Source organism: Cynocephalus volans, chromosome 1 (assembly GCF_027409185.1).
Source record: "Cynocephalus volans isolate mCynVol1 chromosome 1, mCynVol1.pri, whole genome shotgun sequence".
Lineage (NCBI taxonomy): Eukaryota > Metazoa > Chordata > Mammalia > Dermoptera > Cynocephalidae > Cynocephalus > Cynocephalus volans.
The window spans coordinates 218674033-218698117 of record NC_084460.1 but is presented as its reverse complement, the minus strand read 5'-3'; the positions used below and the strand labels follow the sequence as shown (position 1 = coordinate 218698117).

Genomic DNA, 24085 nt, shown 5'->3' with positions numbered 1-24085 from the left:
CATAGAAGTCAGCACATTATTAATCAAGAAATATTAAATCACATCAGAATACATGTACTCTAGAGTAATTTTGCTCTGTTTTTCTTTATTGCTTTCTTTCCTCTCTCGCAACTATTTTCCTCAATTAACAAGTATTTGCTATCTACTATGACATAGAGTGCTGCACTGATAGTTAATAGAGGGAAAAATAAACTAAGAGGAGGGTCCCTGCTATAAAGTCCTATGGTGTAGCTGGAAAGAAAAGATACATATAAAGAAATACCAACCAATATGAATCAACCTTTATATGCAACTGAAAGATCCAATCAATATGACCTAAAGGAGTTTAGATTGGAGACTACATCCTCAACCAAGGTTACTCCCCAAAAGTTGTTTAGTAGGATCACATATGATAAATTAGAAAAAAAATTTTCGATGGTAAATTAGACACATAAGGGTACTTCAGAATTTTATGACATAGGCATAACTTGTAGTATAGTCTATCTTCTATAAAAAGGAAGTTAGGCCCCTGAAATGGAAAAGCTTTCAAAATACTTTCATTTCTGTTCTGTATTATAATTAAAATTTGTATTGGACTATGAGGAAAAGAAAAACAGTTCTTACACAGATAAGAATTTTATTTTTAGAAGATTCAAAAACCTGGGGCTTTTATAGTGCTCACTCTAAAATTTCAATATTACCTGTATTTTTGAAGTACACAATAGTTATCTTACTGAGTTACCAACAAAAATCAAATATCTTTCTTTGAACATGTTAAATTCACTGCAAGTGTTCTATTTTTAAAGGAAAAAAATAATTTTAATTCTAAATTTATAATTTCAAAATCAACTGAAAATGTGAAGTATTCATGAATTTCCAGCTGTTTGAAAACTTTGGGGAAAGAGATGAAAAATAGTTTATTAGATACAAAGGCAGGAAGGAAAATCTTAAACTGAAATAAATCTGCTTAAGTCCTATGTGTATAAAGAGTGTACCAATTCAAATGAAATGGACTTGGAATCTGGTATTATTAGCACAGTCCTTAAAATCAGTGTTAAGTTTGTCCAGAGCTGAGCTTTATGTTGTGGTGAAAAGGTGAGAATCACAGTGGTTAACTTTAAGTGAGGAATAAACCAAATAAGGAGAGTATACTTTTAGTGGCTATTTCAAAATTGAGAGAGAAATGAGAACAATGAATTTTTTCTCTTTCCAAAATCTTTTAAGTCAGTTGATAAAATCTTACTAATTCTGAATAAAGTATATATCTAAATTAGCAGGAAGAAAAAATTGCCATTTTTTCAACTTTTTTTTTTTTTTTTTTAATTACCATTGTGGGGCTGGTAGTCCCTGGCTAACAAAGTATTGCCAACTAGAGGTGTTCTACTTGCTTTTATGAGCAGATGATCATTTGTGCATATCTAAAAAAAAGGGATGCTGATAACACTATTTGTTGTTCATTTACTGCCCTGTCTTGTTGAGATGATTAATTTGCTTAGGAGCCCCATCTTTTTCTTCTCATAGGAAACTCATAAAATCCCAACCTAGTTTCAGGCCCAATTATTCAGATTAATGGTCAGTGTTTCTCAACCTTCTTAAACTTAGGCTGACCTTTTTTTTTTTTTTTAATTTTTATTGAATCAAAATCGATTATACATATTTTGGGGGTTCAACGTTGAGATATGTTGATCAAATCAATATTACAAGCATATATATTGTTACAAATTGTAATTATTCTTTATGCCCCTTGTCCAATCTCTTCCCGTACCCCTCTACCTCCCCACTCTAATTACCCTAGATTTCTTCTCTCCTTCTGAAAGAATAATGGTTACTCTGTTGATTTGTTGCCTAGATGATCTGTCCAATGCTGAGAGGTGTGATCAGGTCCCCCAATATTATCACAGAGTACATGCTTCTTCTGTCACTCTGGAATGGGCGTTGTGGAGAGAGACATCCTCTTCTTTTCTTTATCTCTGGTTACTCCCCTCCCTTGTGTCAATGCATTCCAGTGGCTGGCAGACCATTGGCATGGTGGGTGTGGCATCTAGCCACTTTTGAGGCAGCCATGGTTACTGTAGTGGCTGTGGTGGGCCACCCACATGGAGGTGATATTTTTGGAATGCTCTCTGGCGCTGGTGGTGTGCCTGGTTGGGGGGGGTCCAGTGCCCAGCTCCATACCTTGGGTCCCTGGGTGGGCCCTGAGGTGCTGGCACAGTGTGCTTGGTTGTAGGAGAGGGGTCCAGTCCCCAGCTCCATGTTAGGCTGACTTTGATACCACAAATGTCATCCCTGATCCCATTTCCAGTTGAGAATCACTGATATAAACTTAATTTTATAATATGGATATACTTTAAAACATTACATTCATTTTTTTCTCTTCCCCCTCATCTCACGCTCAGTATGTAATATCCACTCTTGACATCTTGTTCTTTCTTTACTATTAAGGTATTCTGTGCTTGAAACAAATTCATGTTCCTCGTTCACAGTTTTCTAGAGTACTGTTTAGTACTACTTCAACTCCTTAGACAAAAATAGCAAATAGTGATCATGACACAAAATTGGAATACATACAAAACACCCTTTCTAACTTCTTTATCATTTTCGGGGTTATGGGGTAGTGGCGGGAAATGTGTGGTTTAATGGCATGGACACAATACTGAATTGTCATTCTCAGCGTTCTCAGAGTTAACTTACTGGTAGGTAGAGGGTGGAAGTTTGATTCAAAGCACTTTCTCTGCTAATTATTTTTCCTTTAATAAGTTACTGAAGTTCTTCCATTAAAAATTTCTTACAATGCTTTGGGTCATCAAGAGGCATGCATTAAAATACACCAGGAAAGAGTTAACGAATGAGATTCAGGACAGGGACCCAGCTTTGGGTAAGTTGTGTGTGGGGGAACAAATGGGAAGTAGAAACGTATAAAAGAGAAATCTTCCCTGCTTTTCTTGCTTAGGGCCAAGCCAGGTTCTTCTCATAAATTGAATCTTAAGTCATTAGCTTAACTGAAATTCATGGTAGTCATAAATTACCCCACCTCACGCCCAAGTTCTATCAATTTAAAATCTGATTGTTTTGTGAAAATGGCAATACTTCACTACTGCAGACAGATGGGAAATATTCCTTTCCCTAAGTAAGAAGTTCTGCAAATCTTCCTAGGTAATACATTCTAATACACTGTGTATATCTATTACAGAATTTTCCCTTTTAACAACCATATATGTCGTTCTATATATGAATGAGTAAAATACTTGCATTTCTAGACATCTTATGTATAAAACCCAAAGTTTGTTTTTCATGAAAGCCCTTAACCTTTCTGGCTATCTTCTATACATCTGGCTTATTACCAATTTTGGTCTGCTTTTATTCCTCAGATAAATTCATGTACCTTTTCTTACAATACTTGTCATCATCCTTGGAATGTTGATTCTGTTCTCAAAGGTCCTAGGCATCCCTCCTTTCATCCTTTACCATGTGGTTCCTACATGTATATAGGTATGTGGTCTGTGTAGGCTGACCTCTTATCTCCCTTCCCTCCCATACTCTGACAGTGATCCACCAAAAACATACTCTGGGTACCTTCACAGACTTTACACTAATATAATAATTATAAAACTCTAGATAATGGTTTCTTAAGCTTGGGCCCAGAAAGGTATTCTTGAGTATATGTGAAATCTTTTCAAGTATTTGCTAACTCTGTATTGCTGTTTCATTGATAAACTAAAAAGAAAAATCTAATAGAAATATTAGATTTCTGGACGATCATCCCGTAATAGAGTATGGACATACGACTTCTGCGCATGTACCTGCCTTTCTTTTTTCATAATCTTTTAACTTTTAATGCAGTGTTCCTCAAACTGGGCAAAGATGATGTATTTTGGGGAAGCCATGAATTTTTCTTGGTCTACTGACCTAGACCAAGTTTTCACCGTTTAACAAAGAACACCTATTGGGGTAGGTAAAGACTATCTGAAAGTTAAAATGAATATATTATCCAGCATTTCTTCATCTACCAGGCAGGTCTGTATTAAAAGAGTTTTAATACATGCTTTATCAAAGCAATGCTGACTATAAGCAAATTTTTTTTTTGTCTTAAAGGACAGATCTGGGACTGAACTGGAGGGTAGAGGGGGGGATCCTATTTCAAATCTTCTAGGTCACAGTGGGGAGTCAGGTGAAAATTCACATAAACCACTGGAGCTACTCTTAGGACAAAACTTCTAATCCAGGAGAGTTGACATTACCTTTCCAGGCCTACATACATCCTATAAATGAAACTCTCAAAGGCAAACTAATGAATAAACTGTAAAACTTTGAGGGTGGGGAGTTCAGAAGTGAGGGGGGGCGGGGAATGAGGAACAAATGGATGTGAGGAAAATGAAAATAGACTAAAGATCCATTTAACCTTCTGATACCCAAGCTAAATAGTTACAACTGAAACTTCATTATTATTTCCTTTCACAGTCAAACTATAATCTTTTAATCCCTTAGGACTGAATCCATTTCTCACCTTTGCAAACAATGCTAACCTAGAAAATAAATCCTTGTGAGTACCTTAGCTAGTCATTAAAGCACAGTTTTACTCATCTAAAAACTTTAATGCTGACAAACATTTTATGACAATTTAAGAAAGAACTGGGAAGAGAAACAATAAATTAAAAATGAAGAATTTCTCTTGGAAAACTGTACAAACTATTAATTATTTTACAAAATTAGTAATATTAACATTTGGAACTATTCAAAAAGGCTGTTGATATCTATCTACTTAGTATATTAAGACAGGTAATAAAAACTATGTTAGTTTGTAACCATGCATTAATGAAAAACAAGATTAAATGTAAATTAATTTGGTCCTTCAAGTCTGAACAAAGCACTTTTAGATATAAAATATATTTTCTTGAGTTTTGGATTTAAGAACATCATCTCAAAGAATAAGTAATACTGCAGTTTCAAATGACTAAAAATTTTATCCTCTATTTATATAAAGAATGTAATATTTGCCATGTGCTATAAATTCCTACAGGGTAAGGATTATTTTCTTACAAAACTATGTAACTTTTAAACACTTAAAACAGTGCTTTGCATATAACAGATCCTAAATGATTATGTGTGAAATTAATTTTCCTTGGTTGTTCACTTGTTATTCAGTACAATCTCTCCTTTCACTCTCTATCCTGCTTTTATTCTTTTAAGAGTTTTACAAACAAGAAAACATATCTTTATTTAACTCAACAGTTAGAGAACACATCTTTTTGCTTAAAATGAAAAGTCTTTAGTTTTAGCTTTTCTTTAGTTTTTTAGGATACACATTTCAATTTTCCTTTAAGTATATAAAAAATAAATAGAATATATTTTTGACAAAAGGATTATTACTTGAAAAACATTATCCAGGGTTACTAATAACATAAAAGAAAGATAATTCTTTGCCACTAGCCCTCAAGTAAACATAAGATGAAGCTCTCTTTCTTTTTTTTTCTTTTTTTAATAACTAAGGAACTTGTCATATAAATAAACGTTACTGTCCAGTGCATTAGATTTCTACTTCTGATTAAATCCTTCATTTGCTGGGATTTCCCAGCAGTGAAACAAAAAAATTCAGTGCTAATACTTTGTTTAGTTCAGTGATATTCTCTGCCAAGTAAAACTTTGCTCCTGTTTCACTGGTTACTCAAAGACACACGTTTTCATGACTAAGCCCATTAAGAACAAGCAGAAGGCAATAGTATTTAAGATATATATTAAAAGAAATCAAATACATGAGGATTCCATTCTTTCATTTATGTCCATCAAAAGTAAAAATACAATTTTTTTAAAACTCCTACATTCCTTATCTTTAGGTAGGTGAGGGTACTTCTATCAGTATTTACTGAATTATAACTGAATTCATTTAACATTTCTAACCAGAACTAAGAAAACTATGTAATGAATATAACTGGTAAAAATAGGTACTTAAAATTACCACAGTTTTTCACATCTTTACAAAAAACTGTTAAAAGACTTTTTTCATGCTTTGTGTCTAATATTTTAAAAAAGAAATTTGTTAAAGACAAAAAACCTTGTGGCCTCAATGACTAGAGGGTCACAGTCAACAGAGAAGGAAAAGTCCAAACAAAATTCTGATTAAATACTCGTATAAAAGAACCAATTTCAAAATATTTACTCCTAATTAATGTACCTTAGTTGTTCTTAAGACAAAATTTTTTCAAAGGAAGAAAGAAATGGTACTATGTTGAGGGTATTAAAAAATATAAGACAGAAAAAATTGCACAGACCAAAAAGACTATTTTTTTTTTTTAATGGTAAGGGAAAGGTAAAAATACAAAGAATATCTTATTGTCTATGATGTTAACATTGCATATTTGTGATTAAAGTTCCCCCAGAAGTGCATGCATGCCTAAGATAATATTTAAAATGCTTATTTTATGTTAATGTACAGGCCCCACCAAACCACCGTGCGGGCTGCACAGGTGAGCAGGACCCACACACTAACCAAACAGAAGCCAGGGCAGCCCACTACACACTAAACTGCATTGATAACAGAAGAGTCACCAGCAGAACCTCCAAACAGACGATGAAGTTTTCCCCCCTTATAACTCACTCCAGAGTGACAGAAGAATTAAGTGTTCTACCAGATGACCAAACATTAACATAAAAATACTAGAACTATAAAGAAACAGGAAGATACGACACCACCAAAGGAATATGGTATTTCTCAAGTACCAAACTCCATAGAGCAAGAAACCCTCTAGGGGTCTGGAAAGAAATTCCGAGCACTGATTTACCAAGAAAACTGCAAGAAATAAGAGAAGAATCAACTAGAGAACACAATGAAACAAGAAAAAATATCCAGGATATGAATGAGGAAATTTACAAAGAGATTAATAACTTAAAAAAAGAATGTAAGAGAACTCCAAGAAATGAAGGATTCTCTCAGTGAAATAAAAAACAGAACAGAAAGCTTGAGCAGCAGGCTAGAAGAAGAAGAAAGAATCTTAGAACTCAAAGATGGTTATTTTGAAATAACCTAGGCAGACAAGAAAAAGGAAAAAGGAATTTTAAAAAATGAAGAAAACTTAAGAGAGCTAGCAGACAACTTCAAGCATGCAAACATACAAAAATCATGGGTATTCCAGAAGGGGAGGAAAAACAAAAAGGCACTGAAAACTTAAGTAATAACAGAGAACTTCCCAAGTATAGGGAGGGATGCAGACCTTCAGATCCAGGAAGCCCAAAGACCCCCAAACAGATTCAATCCAAAAAGATCCTCTCCAAGACATGTGACAGTCAAACCAGCAAAACTCAAAGACAAAAAGAGAATTCTAAATGCAGCAAGAGAAAAGTGCCACATCACCTATAAGGGAGCCCCCAGGCTGGCCTGTGACTCACTTGGGAGAGTCTGGTGCTGACAACGCCAAGTCAGGGGTTCAGATCCCCTTACCAGTCATCTTTTAAAAAAAGGGGGGTTTTTTAACAGCAGACTAACAGCAGACTAACTAGTCTGCTGTCAGACTAACAGCAGACTTCTCAGCTGAAACTTTACAGGCCAGAAGAAAATGGGATGATATATTCAAAAGGCTAAAAGAAAAAAACTGCCAGCCAAAAATCCTATATCCAGCACAGTTATCCTTCAGAAATGAGGGAGAAATAGTGTGTTTCCCTGACAAACAAAAATTAATGGGAGTTCACTACTACACGACCAGCCCTGCAAGAAATACTCAAAGGAGTCCTGCATCTGGAATCTGAAAAATGATGATTAATATTACAGATTTACAAGAAAGAGCAAAACCCACCATTAAAACCAAAATGTAAACAAGAAAGAAGCTAAATCACGTCACCTCAAAAACTCAACTAACACTGAAGATAAAAAATAAAAGGGGAAAAAAGAGACAAATGATGTTTAAAACATCTAAACAAAAAGCAATATAATGACAGGAGTAAAGCAATACTTATCAATAACAATCATGAATGTAAATGGATTAAATTCCCCATTCAAAAGACACAGACTGACCGACTGGATTAAAAAGTAGAACCAACAATATGCTGTCTTCAAGAGACCCACCTCACCTATAAAGACAAACACAGACTAAAAGTGAAGGGATGGCAAAAGATATACCATGCAAACAGAAACCAAAAATGAGCAAGGGAAGCTATTCTTATATGTTAATGTATGATAGTGTCATAGAATTATAGAGCTGATTATATGGAACTATTTAATATTTTGGATCAATACATATGAGGATACTTTAAGAAGTTCAAGGAAAAATAGAATTAAAAGATAATATAAATCTTTCCATGAATGTTTCCTGCATGTAGTATTGATGATATAAACATTCACAACATATATACATTTTCTGGAAAAAGTCAAGTTAAATCTAGAGTTTATCTGTAATGTATAGTAGAAAGCCACAAATATATGGCATGTTCAAGTTGAGAAGAAACATATTAAAATAATTTTTTTAATGGCATACAATGGTAGAGAAGAAATTCAGCATATGATTAAATGTAATTATAAATGCCTATATATGATATGTGTTTAAACTCCCTTTTGGGCAAAAATTATTTTTAGTAATGTTTGGTACAGAAATTTTTGTTTAATTAAATAATTTGAACTATGTCTTGGAGTTGGCTGAAAATAGATTTGACCTAATATCTGTCAACTTCTTACTATCTCTAGATTTCTAAGAATCCTGTGACTTCAAATCATATTAGGTATTTATCCATTTCAGCATCAAAAGCTCATTAAACTTCATAGACTCATGAACTGTTTATAATGTGATACCATTTTCCTTACCTAAGTTTGTTTAGGAGAAAAGTAACCACCTAATTTGGATAAATGATATGTCAACTTCCAATCATTCAAACAAATCAAATTTTCCATCACAACCTTTAAACAGATAAATGTCTAAATCAAGTTGGAAAATAGGCAGTACAGTGACATAACACTACTGAGACCAAATTTCAAGCTAAAATGACTTAAAATCACTTTAAAGAAGTTTAAAAATTTCACATCTTAGAATGCAACATCCAGGAAATAATTTAGAAATACATATGTTTTACCAAAAGAAAAAAAAAGGATATCAACAGGTCAAGTCAAGTCTATTTTTGTCTTTGGATACCATGACATTATATATTATATAGACGTTTATAAATTATATATCCTGTATATATGTGATAAAGAGAAAACTATCCACAGGGAAAAAAAAATCAAAAATATATTTTCAATTCTCTAGACATTATACATTATTTACAATGTATATGTTATAAAAAAATTAATTTGAGCACAATGTCTCTGAAAATGGAAAAACCTTTCTGATCTCAACTAGAGTGGTAAGCTATTAGATAAAAATTATAACTATTCATAGGGAGTCTCCTAAAAAATAATTTTTCAGAAAGAAAGCTTTTAATGGTACTCTTGAGGAGCAATGCTTACATTTCAGCAAGGTTAATACACAAAAATGAAAATTTTCTTTAACATAAGAAGCCAACAGTACCGTGCTATCATGATCTAGTGGCAGCTTGTAAACAGTTTGGCCATAGGGAACTCCCTATGTATTCTGCCTATACAGTCACCATACAAGGCATGCACATTCAAAATACACATCAGTGGGGCAAGGGTTCAAATCCCTGTACTGGCCAGCGCCAAAAAAAAAAAAAAAAGAAAGTTCAAAATACACAGATACCAGTTAGAACATTTAGTTAAAATATGAACCCCAATAGTGGAGTTATGATTCTTAGACTACAAAAAAAAATGCAGTAGGTTAAAAATGAAATTCCTTTCCTGAGTTGGATTAGGAAAATATACCTTCAAAATTTACCTTGAGAGTTTATTTAGCAGATAATGAAAATTAAGGAGAAAAGAATAGCAGGATAGCTTACCCGATATGCCATTTTTGCTGGTGTTCAATAAAGCTACAGATGCCGCAGAAACTCTTTTATTGTTCACAGTCTGCCCTGGTTTTCTTGAGGTACATTCTTCACTATCACTGTCCTGTAAATTTAGTAGCCTTGGCTGGAAACACTGTAGTCGACATGATCTGATATTGCTTAAAATTTCAGAAAGGGACAGTCTATTTTCACAACGTTTACTGGAAGCATTGGTCCGAGAGAAATTAGAAGAAAAGTCTATAGTTTGGGAAGAGCTTGAAAAACTATTCAGCATTTCAGGGTCTATCTGTTTCAGGACTGGGTCATATTCTGTGGATATTCGGTCCATTATGACCCTAAAAAGCAACATAAATCCACATATTAACTGGAAGAGTTTAACGTTTTCTCTATACCTTCCCTTCCAGCTCGTAAACAAGAATCACGTCAAAGCAAATAGTTTACCTTCCACCTCTGCCAATTCGCCTCCTTGCAAATCCTATACATCTTCTTGGGACTGTAAGTGTTGTAAGGCAATGCCTATACCTCAACTTATCCATATCTGCCAATTCTGAATTTTCACACGAATGGTTAGCTTGATCCAAATGAGGCTGTAAAGAAAGAAAAAAATGAAAACTCATGACATAAATCTGAAATTAAAAAAAAGTTAAATCGTGATAAAAACAAAGTCCAGTATCAGTAGAACAATTAAAATCTAGATGTAAAACTGCAAAATTGGGGCTTCAATGAGTATTAACCAGGTTAAATTTTACAAAATTGAATCAAAAGTTCACTCACCAAAATAATCCAAACTGAATTTAGTTTACGAAGATAAATATATTTAGAGTATATTATATTTAAAAAGAAATATATCTGTAAGGAATACTATGGCTTTTAACAGTCAGGTACAAAGTAGAGATGGTAAAATTACATAGCAATTTATAAGGCTTCCTGTTAAGTAAAATAAACCAGAAATAATTTTGTTTGGACTAAAAATTGCACTTCAAGCATGCATGGGTCAAGTTGAAGCTTCCTCTTTACTTTTAAGAGACATATAGTCCATTTCTTTGCCTTCTCATTCCCTTCACCATTCTACATTTGTATCTTACCACTTCTGTCCCCTTTGATAATAATTTCTCCTTCTCTTATCAGCATAACTTGTAAACAAATCTCCACCTGTCCTACATGAAACATATACACCCTGAAAAAGTTTTCAGTGTATTTGTTTACCATTATGCAACAAGACGAATGTTCTCCTCAAGCCATATAAGAAAGCCAAAGCCATCCTCATAACTCTATAGTTAACACCTTATCTGAAAACATGAGCAATGGGGTGTGAGGGTCACTCCCTGATATAATGCTGTGCCAAAACTTGACTTAATAGCACAAAGCAATTTCTAAGTGTGTCGAAAAGTTACCAATACAATTACTGGACAAAATATTGCCATGAGGAAAGTTGAAAAATTATTATTTTGTTTGATACTTACTGGGTATGTATGATAAGATGGGCTCGCATAAGGACAAATTTCAATAAATGCTCATCAGCCATCAAAGGTTCCAGAAGCAACCTAGAGATTCTGGGCTTCCTAAGTCTAGCAATGACACACTGATTAATTTTTACAACTTCTAAAGCTACAATTAAAGCCCCAAATCAAACTAAAATATAAAACTAAAATCTAAATCTAAATATTTAGATTTCTAAAATATGAGGAACTATCAACTTCTGAGTAAAGGATTCTGATATCCTTTAAAAGGACTCAGTAACTTTTAGCATCTTTTACTGGTATCCACATAAAGGATGTTAAAATAAAAAATGCTGATGCACTTCTCATTTTTAGATCTAAGACTACATCACCCTGACATGAGTTACCTGTTAATTCCAGTTCACAAAAACACCACAAAAAATAAAGTTCTTACAGCATAATACTGGCATCCTGCCCGCCTTCTGAAAGCACAGGGACCATCAGGATCATTTTCTTCTTCAGGTTCTGATAGTGGGGACGGTATCTAGACAAAAGAGGCATTCCATTTAGGAGTTATCAAAAGTCAATAGATCAATGTACTCAATGATCTAAAATTAAAATCTGATCACAAACAGTAAATCACTCATATTACATATAATAGGCAGTAAATTCCCCCAAACATTTAACGACTAGCAAAAATTTTCTATGATTAAAAATCCTTACTTTTAATGGACTAGTTCTTGCAGGTTAACTACAAATGGTATTGTTTTTGAACATGAAGTACTGTACACTTAAAAAGAATTAGTATAGTTTTTATATATCCCATTTATATTTTGTCAATAATATATGTGGTCATAAATACTTGATGATGACAGTTATGCATCACCTATAGGTAGGTGTGTTTTTATCTCATAACTTTATATCTCTGTCTCTTTAAGTTTCTGTAACCAAAAACTGGGAAGTAAAAAAGACTTATGAATAGCCAAGAAAAATGAAGATGCCATAAAGGCCATAGATTTTACTAGAAGAGGAGTCTTTTATCTCCCCACTCATCATTTAAAAACACTTTTTACACTAAGCAGATTAGAAGCAGAAAATTAGAAGAGGAAGGAAGACTTGCAAAAGGTAACAGGTTAGTTGCAGAGAAGTGATACACACAAAAGCTGTCACATACTAAAAAGCATTCTGCCCAGGCCATGTGATATCAGGCCAAATATCCCTATATAGCTTCAGTGGACCCCTAGAACAGAACTGATACATTATAGCAAACTTTATAATTGTCATAAAAACAGATTAAATGATATAAAAATATACTCTTACATGGCAGGGAAATAATAGGTTTTAGATAAATTTCCACCCATAATGGTTAAAATAAAAAAAAGTTTTGGTACTTAAGTTTCAGTTGTCTCGCAATTTCACTTTGCAGCACATCTCTTTTTCTGACAAACGCTGGCTCAACCATATTTACTTGCAAATTTTTGAACCTCACAAATCCCTCTCTTCCTATTTTGAGAGGAAAAATGTTTTCTCCACATTATTTCCAAACTGTGGTAATTACCACTGAGCAGGGTCATCCAGGGGAGAAAGGCATTTGTTTGAGGTTCCAATATACCTCCACCAACCCTATGGGGGAGACATAGAAACAGTGAGCTGGGGCTGATTCTTCTTCCTAGGGAACAAAGCCCCAAACCTGAAATTTTAAAGGAAATCCCAAATGTGAATTTAACACTTTGGTTCCTTTTCAAATCATCTATTTACCTCTTCTAAGATATACACAGGAAGTATCAAAAAGTCTCAGGAATTCTTTGCATAAAGTATTATCAACCCTTCCTCTCAACTACCATTCCCCAGGGGTGGAGTCCAGGGGACAGAGGAAGTCTGAGATATAGGAAGAGAGAGCTAATGTTAAGATAATTAGAAGCATGATCAAGAAGAGAAAGGGTTTTTAGTTCTGCTCTGCTACAAATCATTTGGGTAAGTCTGGTTAAAATGTTTGTTCTCTTATTTTGTTGCTGGTTTATTGGACAAAGAAGCAGCATGTGATTAATTTAATGATCTTTTAAGTAATAAAATCCTGATTCTATAAGAGCTGCATTCTAAATAGCTGCCTCACTGAACGATGCCCAGCTATAGATAAATACTCTTTAGCAACATGAGGATACCATAAAAATTAATAAGGGTCATCTAAGACCTACTACAAGGACTCAGAGGAATCTAAAAGTTTCAAAATGCAATTTTCATGTGGAGACAGCTGTTGGGGACTATATGAGTAAACATAAGAATGTAGAGCAGAAATGAAGATCCCTTAATACAGGAGGAATATGTGGATGGCATCATTCTTAAAGGGCTGGGAATGTACAGCAAAACTTTCTAGGCTCTCATTAGTACCACTAATATAAGGTTATTCTACATATATTTATCTAACGCTGTCATTTTCTTACTTAAAATTTTTAAATAATTTCCCAGTATGTATAATGTAGATAGAGGCAATTTGCCATTTGGTTACTACTGCAGGCATCATTCCTTTCATGCCCTCCTTCTCTGTGTTTTATGCTCTAGCAATGCCAAGCTGCTAGGAGTTTCCTCTAATATGCTCTTTTCTCTGCCTAGACCCCGGCCCCCTATCTGTTAGGGGACTATATCTACCCCATTCCTTCAAAATGGTCATCTGATGAATGTCCCGTGGCTTTTCAAAGCTATGCCTGAGTCTAACTGGATGATGCTCTGACAAAACTAATGAATGGTTTCATTAAGTGCTTTTCAAGAGCATATGAAATTAAATACATCTTTGTGCATTTGTTACTATGCATATAAATGCCAAAATATTATCTTGAGTATAAAAACTAAATCAGTGACAAAGAGTTAAAATAATATAATCTAGCCAAAGGTTACATATTTTATACAAACTCTAGATTTTAAATAGTTACAGCAATAAAGGGTTTTATAAAGTCTTGCTTCCAAACATATGTGATGATGGTTTTTAAAAGAAAATTTCTCTTAAACAAATAAAATGATAAAATACAATAAAGCTGGTAGTAGGTTCAAGGTTTTTTTTATATAGTATTCTCTCAAAGTTTCCTATACCATATAGAAAAAAAGAGGGCATTGCTAGACCAGGTGCTAAACAATATTATTTTCTGAAAAAAACTGATACTTTAATATATAAAAGTCTTGTTTTAAAAATAGCACTTATAAAAATAAAATTTAAATTTAAAAATTGTAATCATTTTGCTACAAAACTGCTGCAATATTCACTAAAGAATTACAAGTTAAAACCTGAATCAGTTCTTCCAAATGTTTAGAAACAAATAGCCATTACTTAACAAATTAGCAAAATTTACATTAAAAGTTATATACAATGCTAGCAAAAAGGGAACTACTGTTGGTGAATATTAACAATTATGTATTAAATATCTTAAAATATTGATCATCTTTGGTTCAGTAATTACATTCTTAAAAATCTATTTTAAATACAGACAGAAAAGATGAAGATGCTTATTTTTACAGAAGGGAAAAATTGAAAACCATCTAAATGCTCAACAATAGAATAAATTCTACCCAACTGATACAAAATAACAGAAAGCAAATATCATTTCGGTGGCTACATAAATACTGTGGAAAATGTTTATACTATAACATTGGGTGAACAAAGCAAGAATCAAAACTCTAAGATGTCAATTACGTTTTTAAAATAGAGCAATATAAAAGACTAGGAGAAAATGTCTTTAAAACAGTTTTAAAACAAGCACCTGTGGAAATTCATCTTCATCTGAGCTGTGAAAGTCATATTGCTTAATATCACTCTTATTGATCACAGGCAATATCTCAGGAGTGGGTTGCTGAGATGTTATCAGAGCCTCTGCTTTCGGCTTCTTTGGGTACTTCTTCTTTTGACGAACCACATCAGAAGCCTCTTCTTTCAAAGACAAATGATGAGGGTGCTGTTTACATGACGATTTTCCCCCAAAAGCAAGAAATAAAAATCGTTTTAGAAATCATGAAAAACTATACTATTCTTCGAAAAACATACATTTTTACCCAAAAGGTGATTTTATTTATTGTTTTCAAAACACAAAAATTATTCTGTGATCATAAACTGAAACATGTTTTACTTTCTGCAAGTTACAATAAAAAATAATTATGGTATTTAAATTTGCTTTTTATATTATTGATACTTAAACTGAGATGTTAGTGATTTTTTCAGATTGCTCTATTAAGCAATCTAGTGTTTAAAAGGCATTTAAATTCAATTCTTATTTAAATCTACTATATTAATTAATAATGAAGATCAATAACTATTTTTATTTTTTAAATAAGTTGTACTGCATCATAAATTTATTCATTTCTCTATTTCCAATTTTTAAAAATGTCTGTGGGTGATAATTTTTTGAGAAAAATAAGCTTATGAACTAGAAAAATAACTTTACTTTTTAGAGTGTATAATTACTGTCTCAAGTGGACAATAATCAAACTTTTCTCAAGTACCCGAGGGTTCTGTGGAGGTACTAGATAGGCCATCTGGCAAGGGGACTGACTGAAGTGGTAGGTTTCCAGCCTCCAACTCCCTTCAATAGAGCAGCTTGATTTCTATCTTCCTTTTTTTTTAACATACTGGCATTCCTTTTAATAAAAAGGGATCTACCATTCAAAAAAGTTGGAAATGACTATTCTAAGCACCAAACAATATGAAAGTGTAAAAATATTTAAGAAGTTATGCATTTCCCCATGTAATCCAGATGTTAAAACTACTTTAGGGTCAAAACCAGTGCCCACAATAAAAATGTTGCTTGAAGGGCAAATTATATTTAGTGAGATATAAACTTTTTCATACAACGGGTATAACTATTACATCAAAAAGAAAATTCCAACTTCTTAGAAACTCCCCACATTGTATGGTGGGACATATGACAAAGTAAATATAGTTAACCACGTGCAGTGGGGTACCACAACAATGTATGCAACCATGTCTCTGAAATTAGTACTTAAATAGACTGTACATTTATTAGAGAAGACCTAAAATAATAATCAACAGATAATAAATGCTGATTCTGTCAGGAATTATGGGTTAAGGTTTTCATATTCTAATAACAAACAATCACATACCTAGGAAAAGCATTGATTGATATAACGTGGATTTTTAAAAATAACTTACAAAATGACATTTGTTGCATTGGTAACTTTTTTGGCTACAGAAGTAAGTGTGATTTAAAGGGATCAGGTAGGTGGGCTAGATGCCTGTGATTAATAAGAAAGAACTTTGGTGTTTGAATTGACATGAGTTGAATAAAAGGAGGAGTCTTCCTGCTCCACATTCTTCCTTGACCTTTAAGAATAAATCCATGAAAAAATGAGGACTGTGCACATTTTAAAAAGATGAATATTCCACGAACACCCTAAGTCACTTTTTAAATCTTGCTACTGAGTAAGGCTCTATTGTCTAGATGCTTCAGTCAATATCTGATTCTTATTTAATCTAAGTTCCTTAAAATGAAAGGTTTATTAATTTCTATATATCCCAATTAAATAATTAATGCACCTAGTGAGTACTGAATAAATATAATTATTTAGTCTAAGAAACTAAAATAATAACTGAGTCTGGCTCTTTTATTAGGAAGAAACTGAATCAGAAGTTAAAGGACTTTCTCAAGTCATTCAAAATAGGCAAACAACTGATAAATGCTGGTTCTAGCAATGATGATGATAACAAGAATAAATTTCAATACACTCAACGAAGAAATCTTTAGTTTTAGATTTTGATGACTGCCACTAGGATGCAGAAGCTGCTAGGGCTAGTGATAATAACTAGACCTACCTTTATCCTCTAGGAAAGCAGACAGCATATTGGAAAGTGATGGACTTTGGTGTTAGCCCTGAACTCAAACCTTGAATCTGCCACTTATTAGCTATGATCTAGAAGTCACACAACGGTAAAACCTACCTCAAAAGTTGTTAAAAGGATTAATGGGTCAATAGGTATATAACAACTACTAACAAAATGCTTGGCAAATAATAAGAACTAAATTCATGTTAATTACTTTCCTCCTTAACCAAACTATATTAACTGCAGAAATCAACAAACGTCTTATCAATATTACCATACACGCTTCTCCCCAGAGGATATTCACCTTAGTTTTACATTCTTGGGCTTTGTGATGATTTCCATTATGAAGAGTTGCTGGAGTGGTATATAACTCTTTTTCTGATCTACTGATTTTCACTTCATTAAGGATTTCACCACCATAGTCTCCCAAATGATATCTTCAGAAGGTAACAAAGTATAAGAAAATTTTGAATAGTTTAACAATAAAGAAGGGGAAAAAAATGATAGCTTAACTAAGTGGAACACCAGAGCTAACAATTAATCAGGTTATTTTTAACAGAAATAAAGAAGCTCATATTTGGGACTCAGTAAAAACAAAACAATCCAAAAAACAAAAATGCCTATGATACATAGAAAACTCATTTCTCATATATCTTATATTAACAAGCAATAGGGAATGGTGTTTAGAATGCTTACTTCAGGAATCAAACAAAATTCTGTTAGGTTTAGTTTAGTCTATTTAATTACACAGGAAAATACCATTACATTGGAGAACGCATTTCCAAAAAGAGCTGAAACAAAAAATTTCATATTAGCTAGTCAGAAATTAAAATCAATTAAACATTTGTTTCCCTCAAACTTTAACAGAAACTTTAATACAGAGAACCGGACAAAATGATCTCTAGGTTCTTTTCTAAATAAAATTCAATGACACTGCCAAAAAAAAAATTACGTGTATTAGAGGATCTATACTACACCAAAAATCCCCCCAAATTTGCAGTCCAAGTTGGTAACTTAATCTGATAAAAGAAAAAACTAGTAATCACAAATCTTTAAAAAATGTAAATTCTGTTAGAGAATCAACATCAACTGTCATAAAGCTTAGTGAAAACAAAACAAAATAAAAAATATTTGGTTACATTTTGTCCATCATTTGACTAAAGCTGTCACTAGTATGTAATAGTAGCAATGTTACCTTTTTTCCACAACTTCTAAGGTTAAGTGCAATAATTCTCGTTTTGTTTTCTCTCTTCTCTTAATCATTTCCAAAATTGTTATAGCTCTACTAAACTCTCGTCTCAGTTTCAACATCTTTTCATAAGAGGCTTCATCATTCTTACGATTCTATTAAAAATAATATTAATTTTAGAAGAATAAACAATTAATTATCCACATTTCCAGATTCATTCAATGAAATCTTATCAAATCCAAATTTATCCTATAAAAGTAAAATGTTAAAACAGCAACTACATAAAAGTATCTATGTAAGTCTGAAAACATTAGTACAAGCAAATATCTCTCAACAGATATTCAGAAAAAAGTGTCACCAGTTGTTGAAAAGATAGAAGGGCATAGAAAGGATAATTCCAATGTAAAGTAAACAAATTCAAAAAACGGCTGCCTGAAACAAAACCTAGTACACATCAGAAAATGTAGCCCATTCATATTGTAGCAAGGTATTTTCCAATGAGAGAGAGAAAGATCTGTCAAGATCAAGGTACCTAAAAATAGCCAAAATGAGTCCCTATTCATCTATCCAGCTCTGCAACTTGGGGTTGGAAGGTTCAATATACTGACATAAACATGAACAATGACAAAGCAGTGCTTCACTTCAGAAACAGACAGAAAACTGAAAATAGAATATAAAGCATCTCAAGAAATGCAATTATCATGCTTCAACACAATAAAACAACATTGAAGAGCAGAAAAGAGATTTTACAAAAATTCTGAATTTCAGAATATTATTAGTTCTAACTTTCAAGCATAAGAAGTAACTTCATCTATTTACAAGTGAAAACTCTGTTAAATAACCAGAGAAGGCTCAGTTTTAATTAGTAGCATCATTTGCATATAAAAATTACTATTAATACAAACTATTTTGTTAAATATCCACAGAGTACTTAACCTTGTATTAGGCACAAAACTATTTGTTTAAAAATAGACCAATACCACCCTCAATCTAAACGCCCAGACAGAACTGCACTTAAGCAATCTTTCCATCCTTGAGTTAATAATTCAATATGACATTAGAGAGAAACTAAAGAATGCCAGAAGTTTTATAATGGAGAATTACAAAAGAGAAAATAAACACTGAGAAAAATTCAAAGTTGTATTTTTTTTCTTTTGTGTATAATTTTTTGCATCTGAACAATAATCATCTGTTGAAAATAAAACTATACTGCATGCAGAATACTAAAAAACACTAAGTTAATAGTTACCCCTTTATTTAATCAAAAGAAAATTCATGGTTCCCGCCCCCCCTTCAGTACTATGTGACAAAAGGCAAAACTAAGGGATAGGTTTAAGTAATTATTTATTTATTTATTTTGGTAAACAGGCAGCAATACCTTCCAATTAAAAAATAAAAAAATTATCAACAGGAAATATCAAAGTGCCTACTCTGTGCAGGGTACTGCACATGCCCCCTACCCTCCAAAAACTTAAAGTCCAGTAAGAATGACAGACATACAGAATCAAAAGATGAATAATACTAGGTTACATGTCAGCTGGGAGCTGAGTAATATTCAAAACTGCACCAGCACTTCTTAACACTGCCTCCCTCTTCGATAAGTGCTCCTTGTGGACTCTGTGCTTCTGCCCTGTTTTACTCATTTCCTGCTTTTTTGACCCAAATAACTATCCTTCTTTAACTTTTTCTTTCTCCAGTCTTGTCGTTTTATAAAAAACAAGTTTTTATTTGACATAATTTCAAACCCCATAAAGTTACAAAAATAGTAGAAAAAATTCCCATATACCTTATCCACAAAGGTTAGTATTTTACATTTGCTTTATCTCTCTGTACATGTATACATGTATTTGTATGTACATAAACACATACACACAAATTACTAGCAGCTGTATTTTTGAAATTTTTCGAGAAAAGTTGAAGACATAATGCCCCATTATCCCTAAACACTTAAATGTGTATTTTCTAAAAACAATGATATTCTCTTATATAACCACAGTACAAATAACAAAATCTAGAAATTAACATTGATATAATCCTATTATCTAATTTCTGCTCTTTATGCATATTTGTCAATTGTTCTAGTAATGCCCTTTATAGCAACAAATATAGTTATTGCTATAAAGGACATCAGTGGGACAATAATATTTACTATGAAAATCTATTAATAAATTTTCTTCCTGCCCTAGGATCTGACTCAGAATTAAAAACTACATTCAGTTGTAATGTCTCTTCAATCTCCTATCATTTGAAATAGTTCCTCTGTCATTCTATAGTGATCATGACCTCGACGTTTCTGAAGACTAGAAACCATTTATTGTTGTAGAATGTTCTTCAATTTGGGTTTCACCGACGTTTTTCCATGATTAAACTCAGACTATACCTTTTTGGTATGACTACCACAGATGTGATATTTTGTCACACTTACATCATCTAAGGAATTAAATGATAGTATTTGTTCCATTATTGCTGATATGAACTTTAATCACTTGACTAAGATGGTGTCTGCCAGCTTTCTCTACTCAGATATTTTTCCCTTTTTAATTGACAAGTATGTCGTAGGACTATATAAGTATCTTGTTTCTCATTAAATTCTCTCCCATTAATTTAGCATCCATTGATTCTAACTTTTGTTTGAAACAAGTATTGCTATGGTGATTGCCAAATGGTGATTTTCTAACTCGATCATTCCACTGACATTTATAAGTTTGGAAATGTACTATAAGGAAAATATTCATCTATCTACCTATCTTTCATTCATTCATCTATATCAGTATGGACTCATGGGTTATTCTCTGGATTACAATCCATTACTCTCATTATTTATTATGATGCTCAAACTTTCCCAGCTCTGATCAGTGGAGTTCCCTTTTAAGCTGGCTACTCTGTCCTTTTGACATTGCTCCAAACATCTTTAATCACACTCTTTTTTTCTGGCACAGCAGAATAATTTGTTTCAGGCTTATATTTTCCCAGCCCTAAACCTGGAATCAACCATTTTGCTAAGGAGCCCTGGTTCCTTTTAATGGAAAACAGTACTTAATATCAAGATCTACATGCTAGGCATACTCATTGCTACTAGATGTATCTATTATTTCTAGAGTCTCTGAGTGAGAGTTAAGAAATAACTGTGTAATACATGTATGTACATACACACAAAAATCTGTATCTATTTCTGGCCATTTTAATATTAAAACCCACAAATTTATACTGACATCTTTTCTTTTCCTTTGAGATGGCCCTATTTCCTGTATTCAAATCCACTCACCCCCTTTACCCCTTTCTCACAATTGTCTCTGCTTGGGGCCAACTCCTTTCTTCCTACTCCAGTTACTCTGTACAGACTACCAAATCTCGAGAGAAGTGGTTCTCAAACTGCTACTCTTCAGAATTAATTGCAGATCTTTTTATAACCAAGGATGATTCACAGGTGATTGTTATGTACAACCAGAACTGAGAACCACTACTCTGGGAGTTTCCTCTCCTGTCTACCTTACTTGTTCTGAGCCACAGAGAGGGAGGAGAGAAGGCACAGACACTAAGTTCTGTGTGTTTAAACATGTTAAATGTAAATGTTGATTCAGGAGTTTCCAATCTGTGCATTCAGACATGCTGGTGGCTTAGGAATATATCATTTAAGAATGTCCTAAAGTACTTACACACTCCAAAATTAAATAACTAGTTTAGCAAATTAAAATTAAATTCTAGATTGCTAAACAATATTTCAGAAATCCTTCAGCCTTTGCATCAGCTATACAAGTGTTTTTAAGTTTGTGGAAATAGAAAAGGAAATCGAGAGCCTTTGTTAGCTATATTCATTTTTGCAAACCCCAATGCTTGCTCACCTCCTGAACACCTAGGGGATATTCATTATTTGTAGAAAGTGTTCCCATCTTTCTCATTTCAAAACACATAAACATTTCTAACTAGCAACAATGTGCATGACAATGAATAGCCTTTGGTTCTACAACTGAAAACAGAGAAGAGTAAGAAGTAAATGGCACTGGAAAAGAAAATGTACCATTCTGCAGAGAAAGATGAAAATAAACAAGAAAAAGGATAGGAATCAGAGTATAAGGAAAAGCCCGTATTAGTGATCACACAGTGGTGAAGTACCTAAACACAAGAACCAGCAATTCTCAATATACACTGGTTAGAAACAAACATATTTTAACATTCAGAATATTGTCTATACATCTATAAATACTGCTAATTTTAAGTATTTCATGGCCATTTACTAAAGGAAGTCCAACAATACTTTTCCTTCAAAAGACATTGCTAACAGTCTATGTTTTGCAATATATCTGAGTCAATTATATTGCTTTTAAAAAGCAATCAGTAGCTCAGATTTTTCAATGGATCAGATAAACTTCTCCTTCCTCATGTCCAATAGTCCACATTTATAAAATTTTACTGTACTTACAAACTTAACTCATTTTCAGCAAAAGACTAAATCTTCATAAAATATCTCAGATTCCCTTAGCTGAGAACTAGAATGCCAAACTGAACACTCAGCCTGGGTTAGGGAATGCCATCCATACCTGGGAAATCTATACTCTGATGTTTAAGAAAATCACATCCACAAGAAAGAGTTATAGAAATTCTGGTTATTAACCAGCAGAAGAGTCTCTCCTAAAATATACTATACCCGGCAGCTGTTAAGCTTCACGGCTGTTATATTAACAGCTGACAAGGACAAGCTTTCAGTGTTAGAAGAAACAAGAATCCACAGAAAATGCTTTGCCTCCAATTATAATTTACATTTATATGTTCCTGATACTTTTCAATGTTAGAGAATGTGTTTACCATCTGATGTTTATTTACTGTTAATTACAAGAAATTGAAGGAAGTGAACACCCCTCTGGGATACAAATTATTCCTCATAACGTTTTCCTCTATATCATATCATTCCACATAGGAGATCCTGTTTCTCTTAAAAGTCTGCCTCATACTGCTTCTGAAAGCTAAATAGGGATAAGTCATCAATTTGAAATCTGACACAACTGACAACTCAGAAAAGGAGAAAAAGATCCCACTGCTACTTTTGACTCTTGGTAGAACAGGCTTGAAAACGAATCTTTCTCTACTTCCCATAATTCCACAGTAGCTAGAGGCAACAAGGTCCATTTTTACTTGCAAGAACTAGAATATAGTTTCAAAGGAACTGTAAGCTGTTTGGTGACCAAAAAGGAAAAGTAGTATTACTTCAAATTTTCAGATTCCTAAAGAGAGGAGATTCATGATAGAGTGTATAATCTACTGAAGAACTCAAAACTTCTGAAGTGCATAAGGAAACAAAATTCCTCATATTGCTTCAACTGCAAGCCTAAAATGGTATGATCAATAGGATTTATAAAGGGCATGGGTAATTACATTGTAAACAACTGACCAAATAACAAGCTACTAAAGAGTAGAATTTCTAACATAAACTTCATCAATGTTGTTAGCACTCATTAAATTCAAATTATTCAAAATTATTCAAGTTATTAGAAAGAACTATTGGTCTTAAATACTATTAAGCTATATTCAACTAAATCTAATTTGCACATTACCTTTCGAGTCTGCATTTTCTCTGTTCTCCTCCGAAAGGCAACATAAGGGTCATTGTTGGTAGAACCATCTCTTTTCTCTTGTTTTATCTGAGGAATGAGGGATGGCCCCCTGCAGTTTTTACGTTTTCTCACCCAGTAGTCATACACAGCTTTAATAAGGTAATCATCTTCATTTAACAGCAGTTTTGCTTCTTGAAGTGTTACAAGCTAAATGAAAAATACAAAATAC

The 24085-nt window shown here is 33.1% G+C and overlaps 1 protein-coding gene across 2 annotated transcripts in view; it reads right to left on the bottom strand.

The window, feature by feature from the left end:
* Nucleotides 1-24085, bottom strand: part of EPC2 (enhancer of polycomb homolog 2) — a 113737-nt gene that overhangs the window by 5785 nt on the left and 83867 nt on the right. For both annotated transcript variants that reach the window (XM_063109264.1, XM_063109272.1), the window contains exons 4-10: nucleotides 23857-24063; nucleotides 18314-18462; nucleotides 17423-17555; nucleotides 15047-15238; nucleotides 11752-11841; nucleotides 10300-10445; nucleotides 9850-10193 (exon numbers count right to left, since the gene is read on the bottom strand). In XM_063109264.1, coding sequence (XP_062965334.1) covers nucleotides 9850-10193; nucleotides 10300-10445; nucleotides 11752-11841; nucleotides 15047-15238; nucleotides 17423-17555; nucleotides 18314-18462; nucleotides 23857-24063 — 1261 coding nt within the window. The remainder of the gene's footprint in view (nucleotides 1-9849; nucleotides 10194-10299; nucleotides 10446-11751; nucleotides 11842-15046; nucleotides 15239-17422; nucleotides 17556-18313; nucleotides 18463-23856; nucleotides 24064-24085) is intronic.